Here is a 21046-nt window from a genome sequence, read left to right on the forward strand (position 1 = left end):
ATACGATATGTATACCGCAATTATAATATTATTCACACCGATAATCCTATTGTCGAGCGTTTTCAAAATAATCCGAAGAATTATCGCTAGTAAAATCAGCTCTTTTTCTTTCTTCTTTAATTCATCGCCCTCTCTTTAACACAATGACTCGATTATAAAATAATTTTAGATATCAACAAAATTCCTGTAGTTTTCTATTCGCATCATGACGAAGCATTTATACCTGAGAATTATTGTTTTAAACTAACTAACAAAACTGAGGTTCATACGGAGCAACGTCCGACAAGAGATCATATTTCTAATTGAAAGGATTCATTAATTTTATTCTCGTCAAGTCAAAGTTTCGTCGTGTCGTTCAATTCGCCATTTGTCACCAATTCGAAATCTGGTTTCGATTCTGGAACCGATCTATCGGCTTTCCCAGTCCACTCGATTATACCGTAACCAATCATTCCAAGACAGAGGATTGCTATTAGACAGTACAGCTTCGTTTGAGTGCAGAGGTAAGGACTGTACACGTATGTGATCACAGAACCTGTGGACTCCCACAGTCGGAAGTTCGAAAAAGCGGCTTCTTCTCTGCCTGGGAACAGCAAACCTGATAGAGCTGGAAATTGCAAAGATATTTTTATTCCAATTAATCGAAGACGAGAAAACAGTTTCCATGATCGATTAAATAATTTTAAGATGATGGCAAATAATCGAGTATTGACAGAGGATAAAAATAATCGCATTCTATTTTGTGAATATCGCATGAAACTGCAAAATAGTGCCAAATTTATAAAAAGATTATAGAAAAGAAAATATTTTTATATGGATTCAGAAGGAATTAATATTTCCTCCAGTCGATAATGTAGAGAATATTATATACTGCCATCAAATGTTCGGTACAAATTCTGCTTGATCAACAGCTAGTATCGTCGTATAATGCAATTCTTTTTACCGATAAATGATAAAGATACAAAAATACGAATATACTTTGAAAATATATATTTTCAAAGAAGGATAAACTTTTGCAATTATTTAGTGCTCACCGTTTATTTGTACCAGCCACATAGCGTCACAAAGACCCCATAATCCAGACATCAAAAAGAATATTTGATTTTGATCAGGAGTGGGTTTCCAACGCAACAGGAAAGTAAAAATTCCCATGTGAATACAAAAAGCGAATATCATCAAAGGCCTTCTTCCTGTTAGTTTCATTATAGATCCTGTACCTAAAGCAGCTATAGCGTTCGTCACACCGAAACAGATCATTACGTAACCGATATTGTTGATTCCCCATGCACATGAAACGAATGACTGAAAAAATTAATAGAATGTATTAAAAAATTTCTAAGCAAGACATGACAGGACTTGGGGGACTTACAGCATTGTAATCAGCGAATAAGAATGCTTGCTCCGCTCCTATGAATATTATTACTGGCAGTATAAGGATCTGGTTTTTCTCTTTCAATAGTTTCAGTGTCACAGCCAACAATTTGAATCCTGACTGGCCTGTCGCTGATCCTGATCTACCTCTGTCATACCTACGAGTAATATAGTTTTATATGCCTTTATAGTTAAATTCTTGATTCTTAATTAAATATTTATATTTTAAAAGATATCTTTAAATAGAAAATTGTTTCTTTACAAAATAACAATATTATTATTTTGCTTTAAATTGAAAGTCACAGTACCACGATGTTTTTAATTAAACTACATTTCAGAGAATAAATTTAAAGAGAAAGTTATCTCGTAATAAAGTACTACTAATATCTCAAGTGTGCGCAAAATATTCATTTAAAATAGCAAGAGAGAAATTTCAATCTGAGTAACGGAAAATTGAATGAAATTATCCTTTTAAATCAGTTAAAATCGAACAGTAATACAAATAAATGCAAAACGAGATAAATATTTCTATTTTCTCTATCTTTTAAACCATATTTGTGACGAATCGCTTTATAATGAAGAATCGAACCAATGTGAATGATTTTCTTTCATCGTGAAAAATCTCGCAAGCTTAAATTTTGAATGCTCGCGTTGCAGCAGGCGTTAGTTTCGATTAATCGTTAAAGTTAGCAGCAGTAATTTTTCAAACGGAAACAATATTGCGCTTCTGCCGCAGCTTAATGTGCTATCAATTCCGAATTCCCGAATACGTCAGGATAGACGAACAATTTACGACAATCCGAACAATACATTGCATTCCAATTGTAAGTTCGATCGTGAATTACTTTGCCTTCTCTTGGCGTTCATGTATGTATGTTAATTTTTGTATCTTATTGTTAATTGACGACTAACCCGTATATATATGTGATATAAATGTATATACAATTCCTTTTTATTATTATATTCAAAGCTAAATTATCTATAGTATTATTAGTCGTAATATATTCAGAAATTTTCTAAAATTTAAAATTATTAATATAAAATTGAATATTAAATTTAGATTTGAAACTTAAATTATTTAATTATTCTATAAATATTATAGGTAGTATTCTGCAGACATTTAGTAAGATAGATTATTTTTTCATAAGTAAAAGAAGATACCTATTATATTTACGTATAGAGATATCGAAACTTCATACATGATCAAAGTATCGTATTTTTTTATGAGGTTTAAATAGTTTAGATCTGTTGCAGTTGTTTCGTGAAATATCCGAGATGGTAAACTTAAAATCTGACACACGTAGACGATTACACGGTTCCAAAATTTGTCGATTTGAAATTTTAAAAAGTCGAATTATTTTTGGTTTAGAGAGTTATCAGTATGCAGATCCGGAAATTTTTGATCTTGAAAATTTAGAAATTTAAAAAGTTTGGAATTTGAGATGTTGAATCTTCCAAAATTTGTAAATTTGTCATCTGGAAATTTAAGTCTAAAAATTTTAGAACTTGAAAATTTCATTAGTACGTAAATGGTAACTAGTTAGGATTGTATTAGGTCATCTCATAAGTTCGTTTCGTTTTTCGAGCGATTATATATGTTAAGATTGTTTCCATACCTTTCAGTTTCATGAAAAAATGTAATCCCCTCCTCGTTGTACAACTTCTTCCCATTTTTCAAGTGCATTGGTCCCTTATCGCCGTATGTTTATAAATCGACACATGAAATGTATACACAAAAGTCGGCACGAACTTATGGGATGACCTAATATTACGTTTATGCTAATAATTAACAGGGATCATGGAACGGATAATGAGTAAACATAATTTTATTGTTACCTCGAGAGCGAGTCAACTCCAAACATCACAATCAATGAAGCGACTATCATACAACCCAAATAGATGCCGCATATTAGATGAATTCTTTCCTCTGGAGGTCGTTCCAAATTCGGACTGTCGTCGGTATCGGAAGTTGCACCGCAAAATTTGGCACCACACGCCTCCGCCACAATGCTACTATTCAGTGTAATATTCGATGGCACCGTGTCGATTCCATATGAAAGGACTGTGGAAACAATGGGAAAAATACGTTAAATCGTGATATATTACATTTGAAAATGTCAAAAATACATAAATGGTAAATTGCCCATCAATAGAATAACTTTATAACATTTTTAAGAATTATATTTCACACTATCAAGTAACAAAAATTTATGACATAATAGCAACGCAAGTATTCTCTTATCATTCATATAATAATTATTATACAATTTCAATGTCTTCTTAAAATTGTAATTTTAAGCCATACGAATTTCATTCTAAATTATTTAATTAATTTTCTATTATTTCATTATTCCAATTGATTTTAGTACATTCTCCAATCTCTCATTCTCGCGATCAGGATTAGTTCCGGAGTTGGTTTCGAAAAAATTCAGATCACCAGTCTCCTTCACGGTCAGCAGTAACCAAGCTTGCAAACACGTAAATCCCTAGAAGATACTTAAACATTGATCGGTTTTAACCATTCTCCACATTCCTAATGAAAGTTTTCCACGATCATGAATCTGTTCTTTCCACACGAATTGCGGAAAAAGTTTCTAGACGACAATCGTTTTACGATATTAGAATTATGACCTTGGAATCTGCATCCTGCAAACACGAAGGATTCAGTAACGTTTCGTTAGATCCTTCCTCTTTGTAAGTTGATGAGCCATATTTTATCTCGCTGGAAAACTTCGACATTCTTGGACAGGAAAGACCACTGACACATTTTCCATTGCACCTTTGAGTCTTCCTAACGAGAACTCATCCAGCTTTTTTCGAAGCTCCATAAAATATTCGGAATTTGTTATACGATTCTTGTACATTTTCTTCTTTTTACGTACAATATTTCACAGAAATTTTCGTATACATTCTGTATATTATGTAAAATATTCCGAAACTCCGTCACCACTTTAATGAGAAAATTGCGAATTTTGATAAATTTTCACATTTTTATGAATATAATTCAAGAAATGGAACCTGAATAAGAATTTGTTTCATCCGCTAAATATTAAAATAAATACTTTGAATATTTCATATTATATTCATGTTATATTCATACTCATATATATACATGAATATTTCATTTTTGTATACTATATGCAACGTGTGCATTTCTGCACCTTAAAATTTGCCAAAAATACATAAAAATCAGCAGTCTATTAATGACACACGATTGTCACGATTATATTAAACAGAGTTAAAGTTGAAAACAATCTGGAAATGTACATAGAAATTACAAGATATTTACTACAGATGAATGTTATAAATATTTATAGAAAACTTTTATATTGTACATATTGTATGTGTTATATAAAACATATTGAAATTTCGTTAGCAATGTACCGAGACAGGATTGTTACAAGATTTTTACAATTTTTTTTTCAGATTTTCTAATTTAAAAATATTAGTATACCTGCAATTAGGCAGATATTTAGTATGAATGTAACATAAAAATGGTCTCATTAAATATCGAGTTTTATTAATATAACGGATAATTGTCTGTTTAAATAATTGCGTGATCTATATAAAATACGTAATTGTAGTATATATTTTGTGGCTTTCACCCACATTTTCAGATTCGTTTTAAACTTTACCAATACAATCGCGATAATGAAAATTTCAAATGTTTGCATAGCGCATATAATGTATTTTTAGAAGGTCCCAACAAGTGTTGGAATATGTTCATGAGCCAATTCTTACTTCTTCGTCTTTAGTGTGCAGCTTGTCCGGGGTTTCGCGTGCCTTTGTATCGGACGTAACGTTAAAACTTTTAGGTATCCTTGAATTTCCGGGTATCGAATTGGAAGGCTCGTGAATAAGCCTGGTTCTCCCGTGGGACTCGAACGAGAAGCGAACCAATATACGTTCTCTGTCACTGAAAAGGGAACTCGCAAGTTGCTTTTTGACGCTTCTATACGTTCGATCATTTATTTGTTGGTTTTACGATTGTGAGAAATAAAAGAAAATAATAAAATTCTCGACGTGTTACATCTGTTCAAATAAAGTTATCGAATATCGGCTGTCAAGTTCTGCTATAAACTAGTATCCAGGTTGTCTTTGATTTATTTAGAGATTTTATTTTCTGTATGATTTTTATATGGTGCGGTTCACGCTCTGTGTTGGAACTTTTGCGACTCGATCTTAGAATTGTTATTAATCAATTAAACTTTGATTAACTCTTACGTTACTAGGTTTTGGATTTCTATCTTTATTGAATTTTATTAACTTTTTAATTCTTATATAAGATAAAATAAATTCGGTCTCTGGTTGCCAAAAACGCTATGTTACGATTCTTTGAAAAGAATAAAGGAACAATCCGCAGAAGGAATTTCTTCAGTTGAAGTTGCCAGTCAGTTGAGTGCAGATCCAAAAAGATAGGGATGACAAACGGATTCCAAGGGAAGCGTAGTTCTAATGCAAAAATCGCAACGTTGGATTGTGTCTGTGTATTTTGCTTTAAAATGTACATGTATAAGAGACAATGACATTTTCAAATACGCACGTAATGAATATAACCTGTTATATTAGTGTATTATATTCTGTTAGAACATTACATCATAATTCAGAATTTGAATTTCCTTTATAAAATTATAAAATGAACTATCCAAGCAATTTATAAAACAAAGTAAACGTTTTCACTCTATTTTTTAAATATTTATTATATTGCATATTATATTATATAATATTTATTATATTACAATATATTATAATATATAATTATTACATTTTAATATATTATATTATATATTATTATATTATAATAATATATATTTATTAATATTTAGTTATATACACAGAGGAATATTAAGGAAGATTCCAAACATTTTGACTTTGAAATCAGCAATTCACGTGTCCATTTCGCCAAAAAATAATTCTCTAAAAGTACTTGAAGGCACAAAAAACTCTCTGAAATTGAAAAACGTGTCAAAAGACAACCGATCATATGCTTGATCATATGTTCGATCGTCTGAAGGCAATGACAAATTTTAGCGCAAGCTCTCGCAGATTAATTCAAATCGAGTTCAAATTTTACCAATATGTACAATCGCGATAGTCGTGTCTCGTTTGCTATGCTCAGCGTACATGCTGCTAGTGACATTTTAAAATGTTTTGTATGACGCATACACATACATAAAAAGTTTTTAGGAGAGTTTGAATACCCTCTTCAGCCGTTTCATGCATACACATTCTATGGTTTATGTGGAAAACGTTCTCGTTTTATCTCTCGGTCTTCAACGCCAAGCAACTTGACGCGTAAAGGCGCAGATTCAAATCTTACCTCTTGCCAAGAAACATTACAATCATACGCACCTGCCGAAGATATAAGATTCCCCCAGACTTGTGCCATCTGGTAAAACATGAAGAACAGACCGAAGAATCTCGTGACGAGGACATCCTGGGCCACATTCGATAGAGTGGTGTATGCTTCTGCGACGACCGTTAAATAAGTGCATTTGGCGCACCAGAGTGGCCCTGCACCGATACCAACCATCAACCCAGCTGGTATCATGGTGTAGAATTTTGGGTAGAATTGTGCAGCCATAAACGGCACGTAAGTCAGAATGGACAATGATATGGTCCATTTACAGCCCAGCCAGCTGTAAAGAGATACGAAGCGGAGATAAGATTGTTTCTACGTTTGTCTACTGTGCTTTCAACCTCTCAGGTGATCAAATGTTCTTTGTAACGTTTTCGTGTTTCAAAGTACTCGAGTAGTGTGTTCAGTTTAACAAGTTGAACCGCGTAGAAAGTTCGACAGAATGGTACGGTGGAATTCCATTTAACTGAACTACGTCTACTGACACGGAAAATTTAGTTACTGCCTGATTAAGTGAATTTCTGCATGTATTAAATTGAATTACTCTCTTATCCCAATGTGAACTATTATTTAAACCAGAAATCATGAAACGAGGAGGAGTGAATTCGTATTATACGAATCACTGAAGTAGAAATTTGTTTGTATTCTTGATGTGGCAAACGGAATTCTACTGTACAAGCTTGTCAAATTGCAGATGTTTATGCAAAGTCATAGTTTTATAAATATAATTCAATAGAAATTTGTTTTATCAATTGCATTATTGTAGTGAATACATTAAATAAATGAAAAATAAATTTTTGCTCCTTACATATATTTATCTTTAAAGTTTTTGTAAGTGATCTTAAAAATATATGCAGTCCGCTTTTAATTCAGAATTTACAATTATAATTTACATAATTCTATACTATAACTAGTTTGAAAGTTAAAAATGTATCTCAATCAGTTTTTTCAAGCTTTCATGGAATGTTTGCGAAGATTTATAAAATTAATTGGTTCATTGACAAGGTGGCAAAATCTTGAAGAGCAGTATATATCTATTTGTTCTGAGGTGGTTTGTGTTGTCCGTGATAGTTGTAGTTGTGTAGATGTCGCTGCTGGGATACTGCTGATTTTTCCTCCGTTTTTTTTTTATGCATGGAAGAAAAATCGAACTCCGGTCGCCGGGATTCGAACCCGGGTTTCCGAACGTTCGTAACCTAAGGCGCTAACCACTTTTTTTTATAGTGTTTATTTTTACCAGTATTTGTGTATTACATATGTGTATTTTCCATTATAAACGATGAATTCGGTTGTGAGGTGGTTCAGGCAAAAGTACCGATACGCGACGGTACGACATAGCCATGCAATATTACATTTTCTTTTTTAGGTTTACACTTGTAACTTAAATTTAAGTCTCTGTAAAGCGGTGCTTATGTACGATATTGCTTTTTTTCTTTCCATCTCTGTTCTGAAAACCTGGTCGCAAAAACAAGAGGCGCTAACCACTGCGCTGCCGTCGTCCGACACTAGTTAGTGTCGAGTGGTGGTATTTGGCTTATCGGCCAAGATCGACAACAACAAGAAGCACAGTCAATCCGGAGATGCAGTGAAAAAGACAAGATTTTACAATTGCGGTAACGAAGAACACGTGTGTGCAGAGTGTCCGAATAGGTCGAGGGGACCTAAGTGCTTTAAGTGTAGAGGGTACGGAAACATCGCATCGAAGTGCGACAACCTGAGCGAGTCTCATAAAGTTGTTTCTAGTGCGTGACAATCGTTGCAGACGAAGCGTGGTAAAGACGTTAAGATCGGAAATTTCGAATTGAGCGCGCTGATAGATACCGGTAGCGAACTAACTTTAATGCGAGCGGATCAGTATGTGAAAAATGGGGCGCTCAGATTAAGTCAGAAAATTGTCGAATTTCGCGGTATCGGGTTCGAAAGAAATTGTACACTCGGAGAATTTTCGACGAATATTCTGACAGATTATGAGTCGTACGCTGTAACGATACATGTAGTTTCAGATATCTTGATGCAACTCTCGTTGATAATTGGCACAGACTTCTTGAATACTGTTGAATTAAACATAAAGGAAGGAAATGCTTCTATTCATAAAGTAGAGATAAAAGATTCTATTAGACTCCCGGAGGTGCTTAAAATAGATATAGAAATGCAGCAAGACAAATAGATCAGTCTCAATCTGATTTTGCAAACCCGATCGTAGTTGAAAAAAGGAACGGATTTCTTCATGTTCCTATCGAGGAGAATAATAGAGAATGTACGGCAGTTGTAGTTGTCACGAGTCCTTGTCTCGAGGACACCGTCGTCATGAATAAAAATTTGTTAGATGAATCGGTTGCGGCGAACATAACCGCGGTAGCGTCGGGTGGAAACGACACGAACGCTTGCGATGAAGTTTTCGTAGGATGTACAGAGTATCGTACGAATTGTAGAGTCGAACAAACAAGGCCTAGCGCGAGATCTAAGAAACGAATGAAAAGCAAGAATGTGGAGGCTACAAGAAAATTTGAGGTAATGCGAATACAAGATATCAATCTGATCTCTTGTTCGCGAAGGATGTTTAACAAGAGGTGCAAGAAGGCGACAACATACAAGAAGGGGGATCTAGTGAAGATCGAGAGGACGCAGGGTGGTCCGGGACTAAAGTTGCAGTCGAAGTTTCTTGGGCCGTGTCGCATGGTGAAGGTCTCGTGGAATGACCGTTACGTGGTGCAACGAGAGGGTGAGCACGAAGGACCAGGAACAATCTCCACAGCGGCTGATCACATGGAAAGGTGGGACGTTGTTAAAGTTAGTGATGTGGGTGAAATTAGTGATGAGAGGGCAGATGTGATTGTTAGGTATGGCCGAATGTAGTATCATGGGGTCTGGGGGGTGTTGTGCGGATTATAAACAAGCGGTTGCTGAGCGTGTATGTAGTGAGGCTAAGATAAAAAACAACGGGTTGCTAGGGGACAATAAACGAATTAACAACCGTAGAAATTGAGATTTCAAAGAGTGCGGATTGCGTTGATGAGAGTCGTTGATTAATTACTTAGTTGTGTTGATTATTATACGTTTGCTGCGATTAGTTCATGTTTAACGAACATTATTTTCTGTTCAATTAACACCTGTTAAATCTACTTATCATTAATAAACTAATTAAAGTCACGATCCTATATTAGCATCTCGAGTATCTAATTACCACGGTTATTTGTCAAATTTTGTAATAATCATATTTATACTAGCAAATATCTTCTCTATTGCATAACAACAATGTCTAATCCAAATGAAGATTCGTTTCACGCCCCTAACCCTAATCATAATGTGAACTCGACACATATATATTTCTTTACATTATGTGCATGCTGTACAATACTTTAAATTTCCTATAAATGCATAAAAATCCGCTATCATCTTTTCTCTTTTTTTAATATACTTACAGTGATTCATAATTAATATTCGGACATTCTATGAAACTTAAGCATTATTTAACTTATCGCTGTTCATTTAAAAAGTATATACAGTAAATAATATATTAAAACGTATGATTTTGCCAACTTCGATATTTGTTTTAATATATTAAAAATTAATTAACTAGTTAACTATTATAAACGAATACATACAATAATAATGTCCCGCATTCTATAGTATTCGAATATTAATATAAATCATTATATATATTTGATCAATGTAATATATTATAAAATTCAGTTATTAAAAGCATCCCCTGTAATAATTGATTATCAAAAAAATAAGGAACCACATTACCTTATAATCAGAGTCGGCAGAAAGATATTGCTGAAGATCAGACTGCCATAAATTGACGCCAGGGTGAAGGTACCCAACGATCCATCGGCATTAATCGAGCTCTGTAAATTCGTCGCCCCCATGAATGCCGTGAAGTTCACCATAAACGCGATTCCAATTATCAGAACGTTCCTCGTGATACGCCATCGTTCAATAGGTTTAAAGCCAGTCCTCTCCGATCGTACTTTCACAAATTGTCCTGTCGTGTCCGTTTTATCCAATGACATGATTCGTTTCACGTTTCTGCTGCGATTTTAATTACGACCGCGACAAATCCTTCCGCCAATGTCTGGCGTCGAACACGTTTTTAGGATCACGTTCAGCGTTCGCGCGACGCCGCATAAAAATGTGTCTTTTACAAGCAAACGGCACGTATCGACCGATACACCGACGATCAGACGGCGAGTGATGAAATTTATTGGCAGCTTGACTGAAATATTACCACGATATCACTGCGAAGGTCCGACGTTATCAATGGTCCTCTTCGAACGATTATGTATTACACAATAGTCTAGCTCTGATCACTGGGTAACGATCTTCGAGCGATATTCACAAAATCACGTGCGAATGATTAGGTAGGTCGGGAAATAATTTCGATCTCATAATTGCTGTCTCTAGTAAAGTGAGTTTCCTTTATTGGGGTGCCTGCAACAAAAAGTTACAATCGTTCTAACGCAGTTTACGAGCTTCGATGAGCGCAATCGTGCTTCTTGTATTAGAAAACACGTGTATAAATTTCATCATAATTTTCTTCCATTTGTATTCATTTTGGATAATATTTATTCTGTGGTACTGAAGATATTTGGCCAACTTGTTATATCTTTTGTTGGTACGAGACGAACAGAGTTTAAAAATAGAATTATTTTATTATTGCAGATAACAGTCTGGAGGTTAAAAATCTTTCAATTGAAAAATTATCCTCATTCAAAAAATGATAGAATATTTAATATTCAATTTCACTTTTGTATTAGATAAGTTTCTTATGACTGTAGATACTTTTGTAATGTAATGAGAAGCAGAATTAATCTAATTTTCGTAATACGAAAGTTTCAAATTGGAGAAAGTAATCTCTGAGGAATTTCAAATACAGAAGTTTTCTTTAATGAAAGTTTAAATAAAATCTCTTTTATATTTGCATGTAATATTATTCCTTTATGCAATGGCTCTTTTATATTTTATAGTTATAAATGTGAACATTTTTGTAGCGAGAAACAGAACTTTTCTAACTAATTACAGTTTGAAAGTCTGTCTGTATGAAAATTTATTAAAAATTCCAATAAAAAGAAGATTTAAGCAGTGAATAAGTATGAAAATTTATGAATGTACTATTCTGCGAGATTTCTAATTTTACTTCTCTGTTCAACGATTCCTTTGAACTTTATAATTTGAAATATACATAAGGCACTATAATGGTTCCCATGGAAAGCAGAGTTTATTCAGTTCCCTTAATAATTCAAAAAATGATTAAATACTATTTTCTAGAATATTTTTAATACAAGAATATTACAGACTTTCCTCCCATAAAGTACTCAAAGTAAAATAGAGTAAATATCTATCTTACATTTGAAGTTTATAAATGGAGACGAGACCAATCGTCCCTGTCCCGTAGACAAGGTAAATTTTATCGACCAATAGCATCCCATTATCTATCGATAATGATACACTGGCATGATGAAATGGATTTAACCTGCAAGATAACCAACCTGTTTACGTTCCATTGACGGGCTATACGTCATATCGCTATGCATCGAGACACGAAGGGTAGTATAAGTTATTGACACAGCGATGTTTAGTGTGAATGGCGAAGGAGTAAATTTATCTTAGTGAATGATCGAATGACTCTCATTATGAGGTAAGTTCCATCCGACATTAGTATGACTACACACGTCACACTCTATCATTATGATGATATTAGTACCTTACGCACAACAGTTTAACTTGTCCATCAGAGGTATTACGTCAAGAAATTATGGGTTTATGATTTTACTTTTATTAAGATTTAAGGTTTTATTAAAGGATTAAAAGGTTAAAGATAGATATGTTAATTTGGGAACTATGCCAACTTCGTTGACTGTATTTTATTTTAAAATATAAAATAAACGTAGAAATTATTTATTTTATACTTTATTATGTATATATTATTTTACAATTTATTTGTAAAGAAAATGGGATGAACATTTTTTGTGCACGATCCTTTTAAATCTTATTAATTATCAGACATTTTTATAATTGAGTCGATATATTATTTCGTAATCTTATTTGGATACTTTCTATATTTTTACATGCGTGCACTTTGCATTTTGAAATTTCTTATAAATCCATACAAATTTACAATCTATTAATTATATAAGTTATTATATAACTTAATGAAACACTGGAATCAATATTTGGAGGTTCGAAAGTATCAAAAATAAAGTATTCTCGAATTATAATATTCTATTAAAGCATTCCAGTTCTGAAACTTTAAGAATACAGAGGAATGATAGAGAGTTAACCAAGATGAATACACCATTCTTCACTTTGACGTTTACATGATACTTTTTCCCACCTTTTCAAAGTATTTTCAATAAGATGTTGGTTGATGATTGCTTTCGGAGTAGAATTTCCCGTTCAGTGATTGATAAGAGAGATCAAGAGGGGAATGTTAAAAGCACGATGTACAGACATTGAAAAATGTACCACAGATGGAGGAAGAGAAATGAAGTTTATTGAAAGAGGCACGAAACGTGTAAAACAACCGTGGCACCACTTTGTGGAAGATTCTGTTAATTTGCTGAAAAATAATGTATATTTTCCTATAGTTGAAGTGCTTTATAAGTCATTTTTGGTATATAAATCTTATTGGTTTCCTCAACTCTGTCGTTTTTGTTTTGTATACCTAAAACAAAGACTTAAAATTGATTCTTAGTGCAAGCTGCTTAACAAAATTTGTATTAGAATGTCACAAACTATATTATGAATTTTATTTAGCATTCAAACTGATTTAGGAATCCATATACTTACCAACTATTAATATTGTAAACAAATATAATATATTGCAACAGAATTGACATTAAAACATAAACAATTCGTTTAACAAAATTTTTATAAAAATTTCATGAGCAATATCATGAATACTATTTGGTATTCCAACCAACTCAGAAATCAAGAATAAAACACAATAAATTTGTATTAAACTAGGAGAACAGAATCGATATTAGAGCAATAAAATTTCCATGAAATGGATGTTTAAAGTATGTTAAAATATTCGATTCAGCTACGAACAATTTTTAATATGAAATCTCGAGGATAGGATAAATGTCGAGAAGAGGAATGCACATATGTCTGTTTCGATATTGCAACATTCAAACCGCTGAATATGAATATTTATATCGACACATGGACGATTGAGACAAGTTACACGATTTACGCAGCTCAAGATGGTAATCTCAAGGTTAGCGATTGCAGGAAAAACAAGGATTTTAAGAAAAATTGCATAACTATAGGATATTTTCATTTGTAATCGATTAATAGATAATTTAAATAAAGGTTCGCATTATCAACGTTCTATCGCGTTCTCCGATTAGCTCGCATGTATAACTAATAGTCTGAGTCTATTTGCTATTATTCACTTAATACGATAACTATTCGTTTAGAAAATACATTCTAACTATATTCTAATTAATAATAGAAATAAATAAAATATTTTAAATTTATCAATCAACAAAAAATAAAAATCAATAAAATTGAAATCAATTCAATGAAAATAAAAAAGGTTGAAAAGTTTGTTTCCGTACTATTTTTTAAACTATACTCTAATCAAAAATTAAAAGGAATATTCCAACTCGTCACTAACTGAACAATTTCTTTTCGTACAGCGTACATAAGCAAAATTCCAAAAATGATTTTTCTTCATATATGGCCAGCTATAAAAATCCGGCAGAAATCTCAAACTATAAATACATTTATCTAGTAGCATGAAATAAAGCCACAAACACACGTTTCCTTGTTCAAATATAATCGAAAATTAGTCAAGGTTGAAGCCGCGACTAATATGACGAAAATTAAGAATCAGTGCAACTTTGGACTAACAGTACTTTTTTAAAAAAATGAAGTTAGACAATATCGACATTCACTTCGAACTTAAACACGAATAGATGATCAGTATCGATTGTGTATGATTGTGTATGATTGATATCGAGACGTACGATTGTCTCAACAAACAATACGTCCTTGAAGATCTTTATTTGTTGCTCCTTTCACGAAGTTCGTTCTGGAACTGGATACATTTTCAATTCCACTGATACACGCTTAGCTAGCTATCTAACTATCATACGACCTTACAATTGCTGCAACCGGTTACCATGGATTTGTATAGGAGATTGTGAAACGATTGCGTGAGTTGTGAATGTTTGAGAGGAATAATTCTTAATATATGTGTAGAATCACGTAGGAACTTCGTTGACTTTAGAATGATTACTTTGATTCATCAACTTTGAGAATAAAGATATAAGGAGAAGCCACAAGAAGAAGATATAAAAATATAGTTTTCATTACCATAAATTATTGACTGATAATAATCTACTAAAGGTCAGCGTTCCATTAACGCAACATCTCCTCGTAATATTTTCCGATTAATATACATTGCTAAATTATGTTTGTTTTTAACATTGTGGCTATATAAGGAAACTCCACAGATTCAGTTAGTATTCTTTTTTTTTTGTTGCTATTACTTTTCCATCTTGATTCTACAATTTTACTAAATTTTAAGATATGTTAAATAGATTCTAAAATTTCAATAAATTGAATTATGATAAACCATTGCTTGGTCCTTAATTAAACATTATAATTAGTATGTCATGGAGTAAATGTGGAGTCGGTCAAGGATTTTAATATCTACCCTGTTTAAAAGAATTGTTGTTGGCGTATTAATGAATCTAAGCGGAAGTGTAAAATCCTATACGTTTGAGAGACTTTGATAGAATAATAAAAGTTGATTTTACAACAGTTATTTAAACAAATGCACAGATACAACAAGTGGATATAAAAATCAGGGTGGTACAGAAAATGGACTTCTTTGGTAATTATCATAGCAAAAAGACTCCCAAGAACATTCTTATGAGAAAAATACAATAATAGGAAATGATGCATTATTAAAAAGAACCATGTGGCTCTTTAAGCACCCCTGTAGGTAAGGGTTATCGATCACTACTATCTATACTAGTACACTAAGGGTTAATAGCACTGGGAGCCGAATACTCTTGACTTTAATATTAACAGCAAAAAGAAAACACTATAACCCATTTTTCGAAAGAAGAAAAAAAGTGTTAATAACTGTTTTCTTCTCTTCCCTTACCATGCTTTTTTATTATCAATCTTTTATACAAAATACTGAAGGATTAATCGCATAAAGGAACTCCAACTGCGAAATTAATTGTCTCAAAGAACCCTCGAGGAATAGTTTCGTTAAATAATCCCCAAAAGTAGAAACGTCGAGTTACTAAATCGATTTATCCACAGAGGTCTGATTAATTATTTATAATTTTCCGCGTTGAAACTACTCCATCATCTACAGCCCCTAGATATGTGTTCTGCTATCGAAAATTCAAGAAAATTAACATAGCTAGGTTCCATGGAAACAGAAAGGCTATTAAGTATATTGGCAACTCGGTTCATGATCCGATTACGTCTTCGTTACAGCGGAAATTTCGAAAAGCAACAGTGGTGTTTCACAAGATAGACGTCCCATGATACAATTTGTATGCGTCATTTTCATGCATTTGCATACTTATCATATTTGGCGCCGGCTATAACAACTTTAATAAGCACATACGAAGTTAGACGACGAATGTATTGATGGCGACGCCAAGTGATTGTACTTTGAAAATATGGTAAATCAGATTTTGAATTTTTTTTTATCAAGAAGCAGTTCTAAAACTCAGTAAATTTATTCGATCAATCCTATGCTACAAAAATTGTCTCTTCAATTTTTCTGTTATTCATCAAATATTGAGATACGTCTTTCTTCATTGCTTTATATTTTTTATATCTCTATATTTATATATAAATATATATATATATATTTCTTATTATAAAATATAACGTATTACTGTCTGAATGGTATATTGTATATTGTACATATGTAATATGCTGCTTCAATCATGCAGTTTTTCATACTCACTAAAATTTTCAATGTTTTGCTTGTAATAATATTAAACGATCTGTATAATCACACTATATATGTACACATTTGGCTTTCATAAAAATTCGTCATCTCATCAGCTAGTTTTAGACTTACATCTTCAAGCCCAACAGGTTTTTTATTTTCAATTATATCATATCACTTTTCTACTTAATTATTAAGTAAAACAAAAATAAAGAGATCAACAAGAATGCATTCATCACATTTTTCCCGTAATCTTCAATTATTTAAATCGTTATAAAATCATTCTTACTATCCTTTCGATTTCAATAGAGGAATGTAAAAAATCCATCGGAAAGAGATCAACTAGTTGCCGCTGAGTAAAACGCCGCGGCATTAAAACAGGAATCATAGTCGTTAGAGTTGGAGTTAATTTATCGATCGATTACCACATTATTCCTACGAGAGTACGACTTAACATTCAGATTTATTTCAAACTCCGGACTATTTCTGCCTCGTTATGTTTCGAAATTGTAATCCGAACGAATCGCCACAGAAACAACGCGCACCAGCTTCTGTAACCGTACTAAATTTATGCTTTAATCCAGGAGTCGGCGATCCTCGAAATTCGAGGTTTTAATTAACAGTAAACAGTGATTTACATTCGTGCCACGAGATGTATTTCGTGTAAGCTGGAATTTCGCAGGATTTCGACGTTCTTTCACGCCAAACGTCACGCCTTTTTTAAATCATAAGTCTGTAGCGTTTGAGCCATCCTGTAAGTAATGTGGTTTCTCGGAGAGTTGAAAGCTATTGTAGATGCAGTGGAATTTTAGAAAAAGGAAATTGAAATTTTGGCTTCTCTTCATAATTTTGCAATTAAACCACACTGTGTACAATATTTTCAAGTTTCCATATTACATATAGGACAAGCCAATTACTACCACATAAATTAATTAGGATGTCCTGGAACAGCCATCCACGTCTACATTCTTCACACCATACGATCTAGTAGAATCGTGTAATTATATTTTTCTTACATCAACATACTTAACATTCTTCAGACACGATATCACGTCTCATAGACTTAATTGCTTTCGGAAATATTAGCCAATTATTATATACCACACATAATCGACAATAATTACACGGTTGATTTATTCCAATTGACTTTATGAAATCTTGGATAATTTTGTAACGAATAATGCGTAGTGTCTCTTATGGTTTTGTTCATGATTCTGTATAGAAACGACACGACATTGGGATCGATACTAGGATTACAAACAGAAACGTCAGGTGCATGGCGATATCTGTCGCATCAGATGAAATTTCCTCGAGGGCAGAATATTTCCCGAGCGACAAATTCATGTAGTACGCTGCCACGACAATTTTTCAATAATTTTCCATTCGAGGACTGGATGATGTTATTCTAAACGGAAAACGGGTGGCTCCTATGTTTATCACAACGTTTTTCCATCGAATTGGCAATCGTTGGAAGTTGACACGGATTTCAATTCGCAATTAATGCCGAATGGGGCACAGTAATGACATATACGGTAAAGCAGATACATGGTTAATTACTTTGTTCAGTGACAGAATCGAAACTCAATCGAATACACAGCCAATACATTATATGGAAACCTCAGAGAGAGAAAACAATAAATCACATTTTCCATTTTTGATACAAGAACAGTTTTAAAGATCAGTATGTTGCCAATTAGTTCTCTCGTTACTGAAATTGTATTATTATTTGTTTTTGATGTTCAACATTTATTTTTCTACCCTCTTTATAATTTTAAAAATGTTCTTCGTAATAATAAAATATCGAAAATATTAAAAAAAGAATAAAATTCTATACATGAGGTCTTAATAGTTACATCTTAGACTTATACAAAAATTGGGCAGTCACATCTTTGAAAATTAAGAGGTTTTTCCACTTTTAACTATTTTGTATTAAAATATTAAGATTCAATCATAAAATGACAGTACAATAAAAAATCTTTTCTATAACCGCCATATTTTTTTCATGTCCTGTAATATGATAATTACGAAATATTTATAGTTAAATATTTAAAATTCAGAGAATAAGAATTAATGTTATTTATGCCTGACAATATATTTCGCTAATTATAGAATAATTGCATCACAAAAGCTATCGGATTTCGCATCCAGAAAAAATTCATTCTATTCCTAACGCTTAAACATACATATGCATATATACCTACTCTTTTAATTGCGAGATAATTACACCATAAAATTTACTAAATTTCATTGAGAAAAAGTACATTCAAGTTTTTCTTTTACGTTATTATTTCATTTTCCTACTTCTAATGTCTGAATGTATGTTTTGTTAATTACAAATTAATTATTTTGATTAGAGGAAAACAAAAGAAAAAATTCATACGTACGTTGCAAGTTTGCTATTTGGAAACGTACCCTGTTAATTACAAAATAATTACAGTACATATACCAGCATTTCGCTTAAAATATAAGAAAAATACAATTCAGGTCTGCCTTCCTTATTTCTGCCAATTATAAAATAATTGCAATAAATAATATTATGATGTTATAACTATGGTTCATAAATTATATTAAAAGGGTACTACAAAAGTTTACGATGCTATATTCAGTAGAGTTAAAATACTACTTTATCAATTACGAATTAATTAAATCTGAAGCTTAGTTGGTTTCATTCAGAAGAGAAAGGATTTCGTAGCAGGTAGCAGTAACAGACAATTTTAATATTTCTTACAATTAAGCATAGAATTGAATAAAATTGCTAACTGAAAGCAATGCTAACTATTTAATTGCAAATCACGAAAAATATTGCATTTCGGATTATTAGGATATAAACCCACATCAGAGAGACTGAGTTTCGTTCCCATCAAAACGTAATTTAATAATTTTAGTCATGGATATGTGGGGTCCGCGATGTTTGTTTCGCTTTGCTTTACTTTTGAGAATTTTACTTGGAAGAGGATAATTTGAGTAGAGATGCAACGGTTGGACTAGTTCGTACTATAATACTTGTAATATTGCTGGATTGACTAGATAACAATTTGTACATTGCATGTTCTTTTTTAATTTTATAACTTATAATTGCAATCTCATAATTTCACGTTAAGTAGGATATAATTGCGATATTAAAACAAATTTAATGAGTTAAGTTAAATAATATACGCATTTTTAAAAGTGATTCATCGTATTATTTTACTACAAAAGTTAGCAAGTATTATTACACTTCAACACTTTAAAAAAATTTAAACAAATGTTTCTAGCACGAAATCTAGCTTACATAATTTTACATTAAAATATATATTATGCATACATAATTATAATAAAGAGTTGTATAGTAAAAATAAAGTGGATTCAATGAAAGTTCAATTAAAGTCGACATTAATTTTGATAAAAATTTATGATTAATATTTTTAGTAATCGCTAAAACAAAGAATCCGAAATCTGTCATTTTGACAAGTTTAATCGTTCTAATGTTAGAAACAAGCTTTATTTTGTCAATAATTACTCTATGTATCTTACCTTTGAAGTTGAATCGATGACCATTTTTTCTTTAAACCCTTGATACATCTCTACCACATCAACGTGCTCTATTTTTCCTCTCTTTTATCCGAAATCGCGCCGCAAATCGCTCGCAGGTGCGCAACGAGTGAAATAACACTGATCGAACACGAAACCTCGCGGTCAAACCTTCATCCTGTTGCGCCCCACCTCAACATCTTTTCACAGCGAGAGAACAGCTATTTGAGTAGGGATTTCGATGCTTATTGAGTAGAACCGCGGCTATCTATATTCCAAACACACGGTCGATTGTTATATCTCGTATTTGATCCGGGGATTCGCCATTTTTTGTGATTTCCTTATAGATGCGAGGAAAATTCGATTTGGAAAGGGAGCTCAACGTATTTGGTTCCTCGGTTATACATATGTTTGAATCGACCAATTCGAAAGCATGAGCTTGCTCCCGAAATTTTTTAAAGGAGAAATCCTCATATAATTGAATTCATTTTTCTATTGTTCAAATCTTCTTGTTCAAGGCTCAATTGTATCATCTCTTGTCTAATATTGACGTTGGCGTTATTGCTAAATGACACATGGTTTATCAAATAAAGTGCTGTATTCTTAACAGATATCTTAATAGATTTAGATAGACTTCTTAATAGATAAGTACATTGTAAACAGTTCATATGGTTTTGAATTGCACGTAACCAGTTGCACGAGGATTATCTGCAATAATAGTTTAATAGCTTATTTGCAAAATTTCTTGGAAAATTTCTAAATTTATTCGAAGTTTCACATTGTTCTAATCTTATAGTTCTAAAAAAGATTCCAAAAGAGATTCTAAAAGAAGATTCCTGAAGATTCACTGCAGGCAGTATAATCGTATAATA

At 32.4% G+C, this 21046-nt stretch overlaps 1 protein-coding gene across 1 annotated transcript; it reads right to left on the reverse strand.

Moving 5' to 3' along the window:
* Positions 1-302: 302 nt before the first annotated feature.
* Positions 303-20331, reverse strand: LOC100643460 (UNC93-like protein). Its single transcript, XM_048411563.1, has 7 exons — positions 20178-20331; positions 10481-11164; positions 6724-7010; positions 3208-3433; positions 1370-1529; positions 1035-1302; positions 303-607 (listed from the first exon to the last, which is right to left on the reverse strand). The coding sequence occupies exons 2-7, from the start codon at positions 10744-10746 to the stop codon at positions 336-338; spliced, it is 1479 nt and encodes a 492-aa protein (XP_048267520.1). The 5' UTR covers positions 10747-11164; positions 20178-20331; the 3' UTR covers positions 303-335.
* Positions 20332-21046: the final 715 nt, after the last annotated feature.

This window comes from Bombus terrestris, chromosome 13, assembly GCF_910591885.1.
Source record: "Bombus terrestris chromosome 13, iyBomTerr1.2, whole genome shotgun sequence".
Classification (NCBI taxonomy): Eukaryota; Metazoa; Arthropoda; class Insecta; order Hymenoptera; family Apidae; genus Bombus; species Bombus terrestris.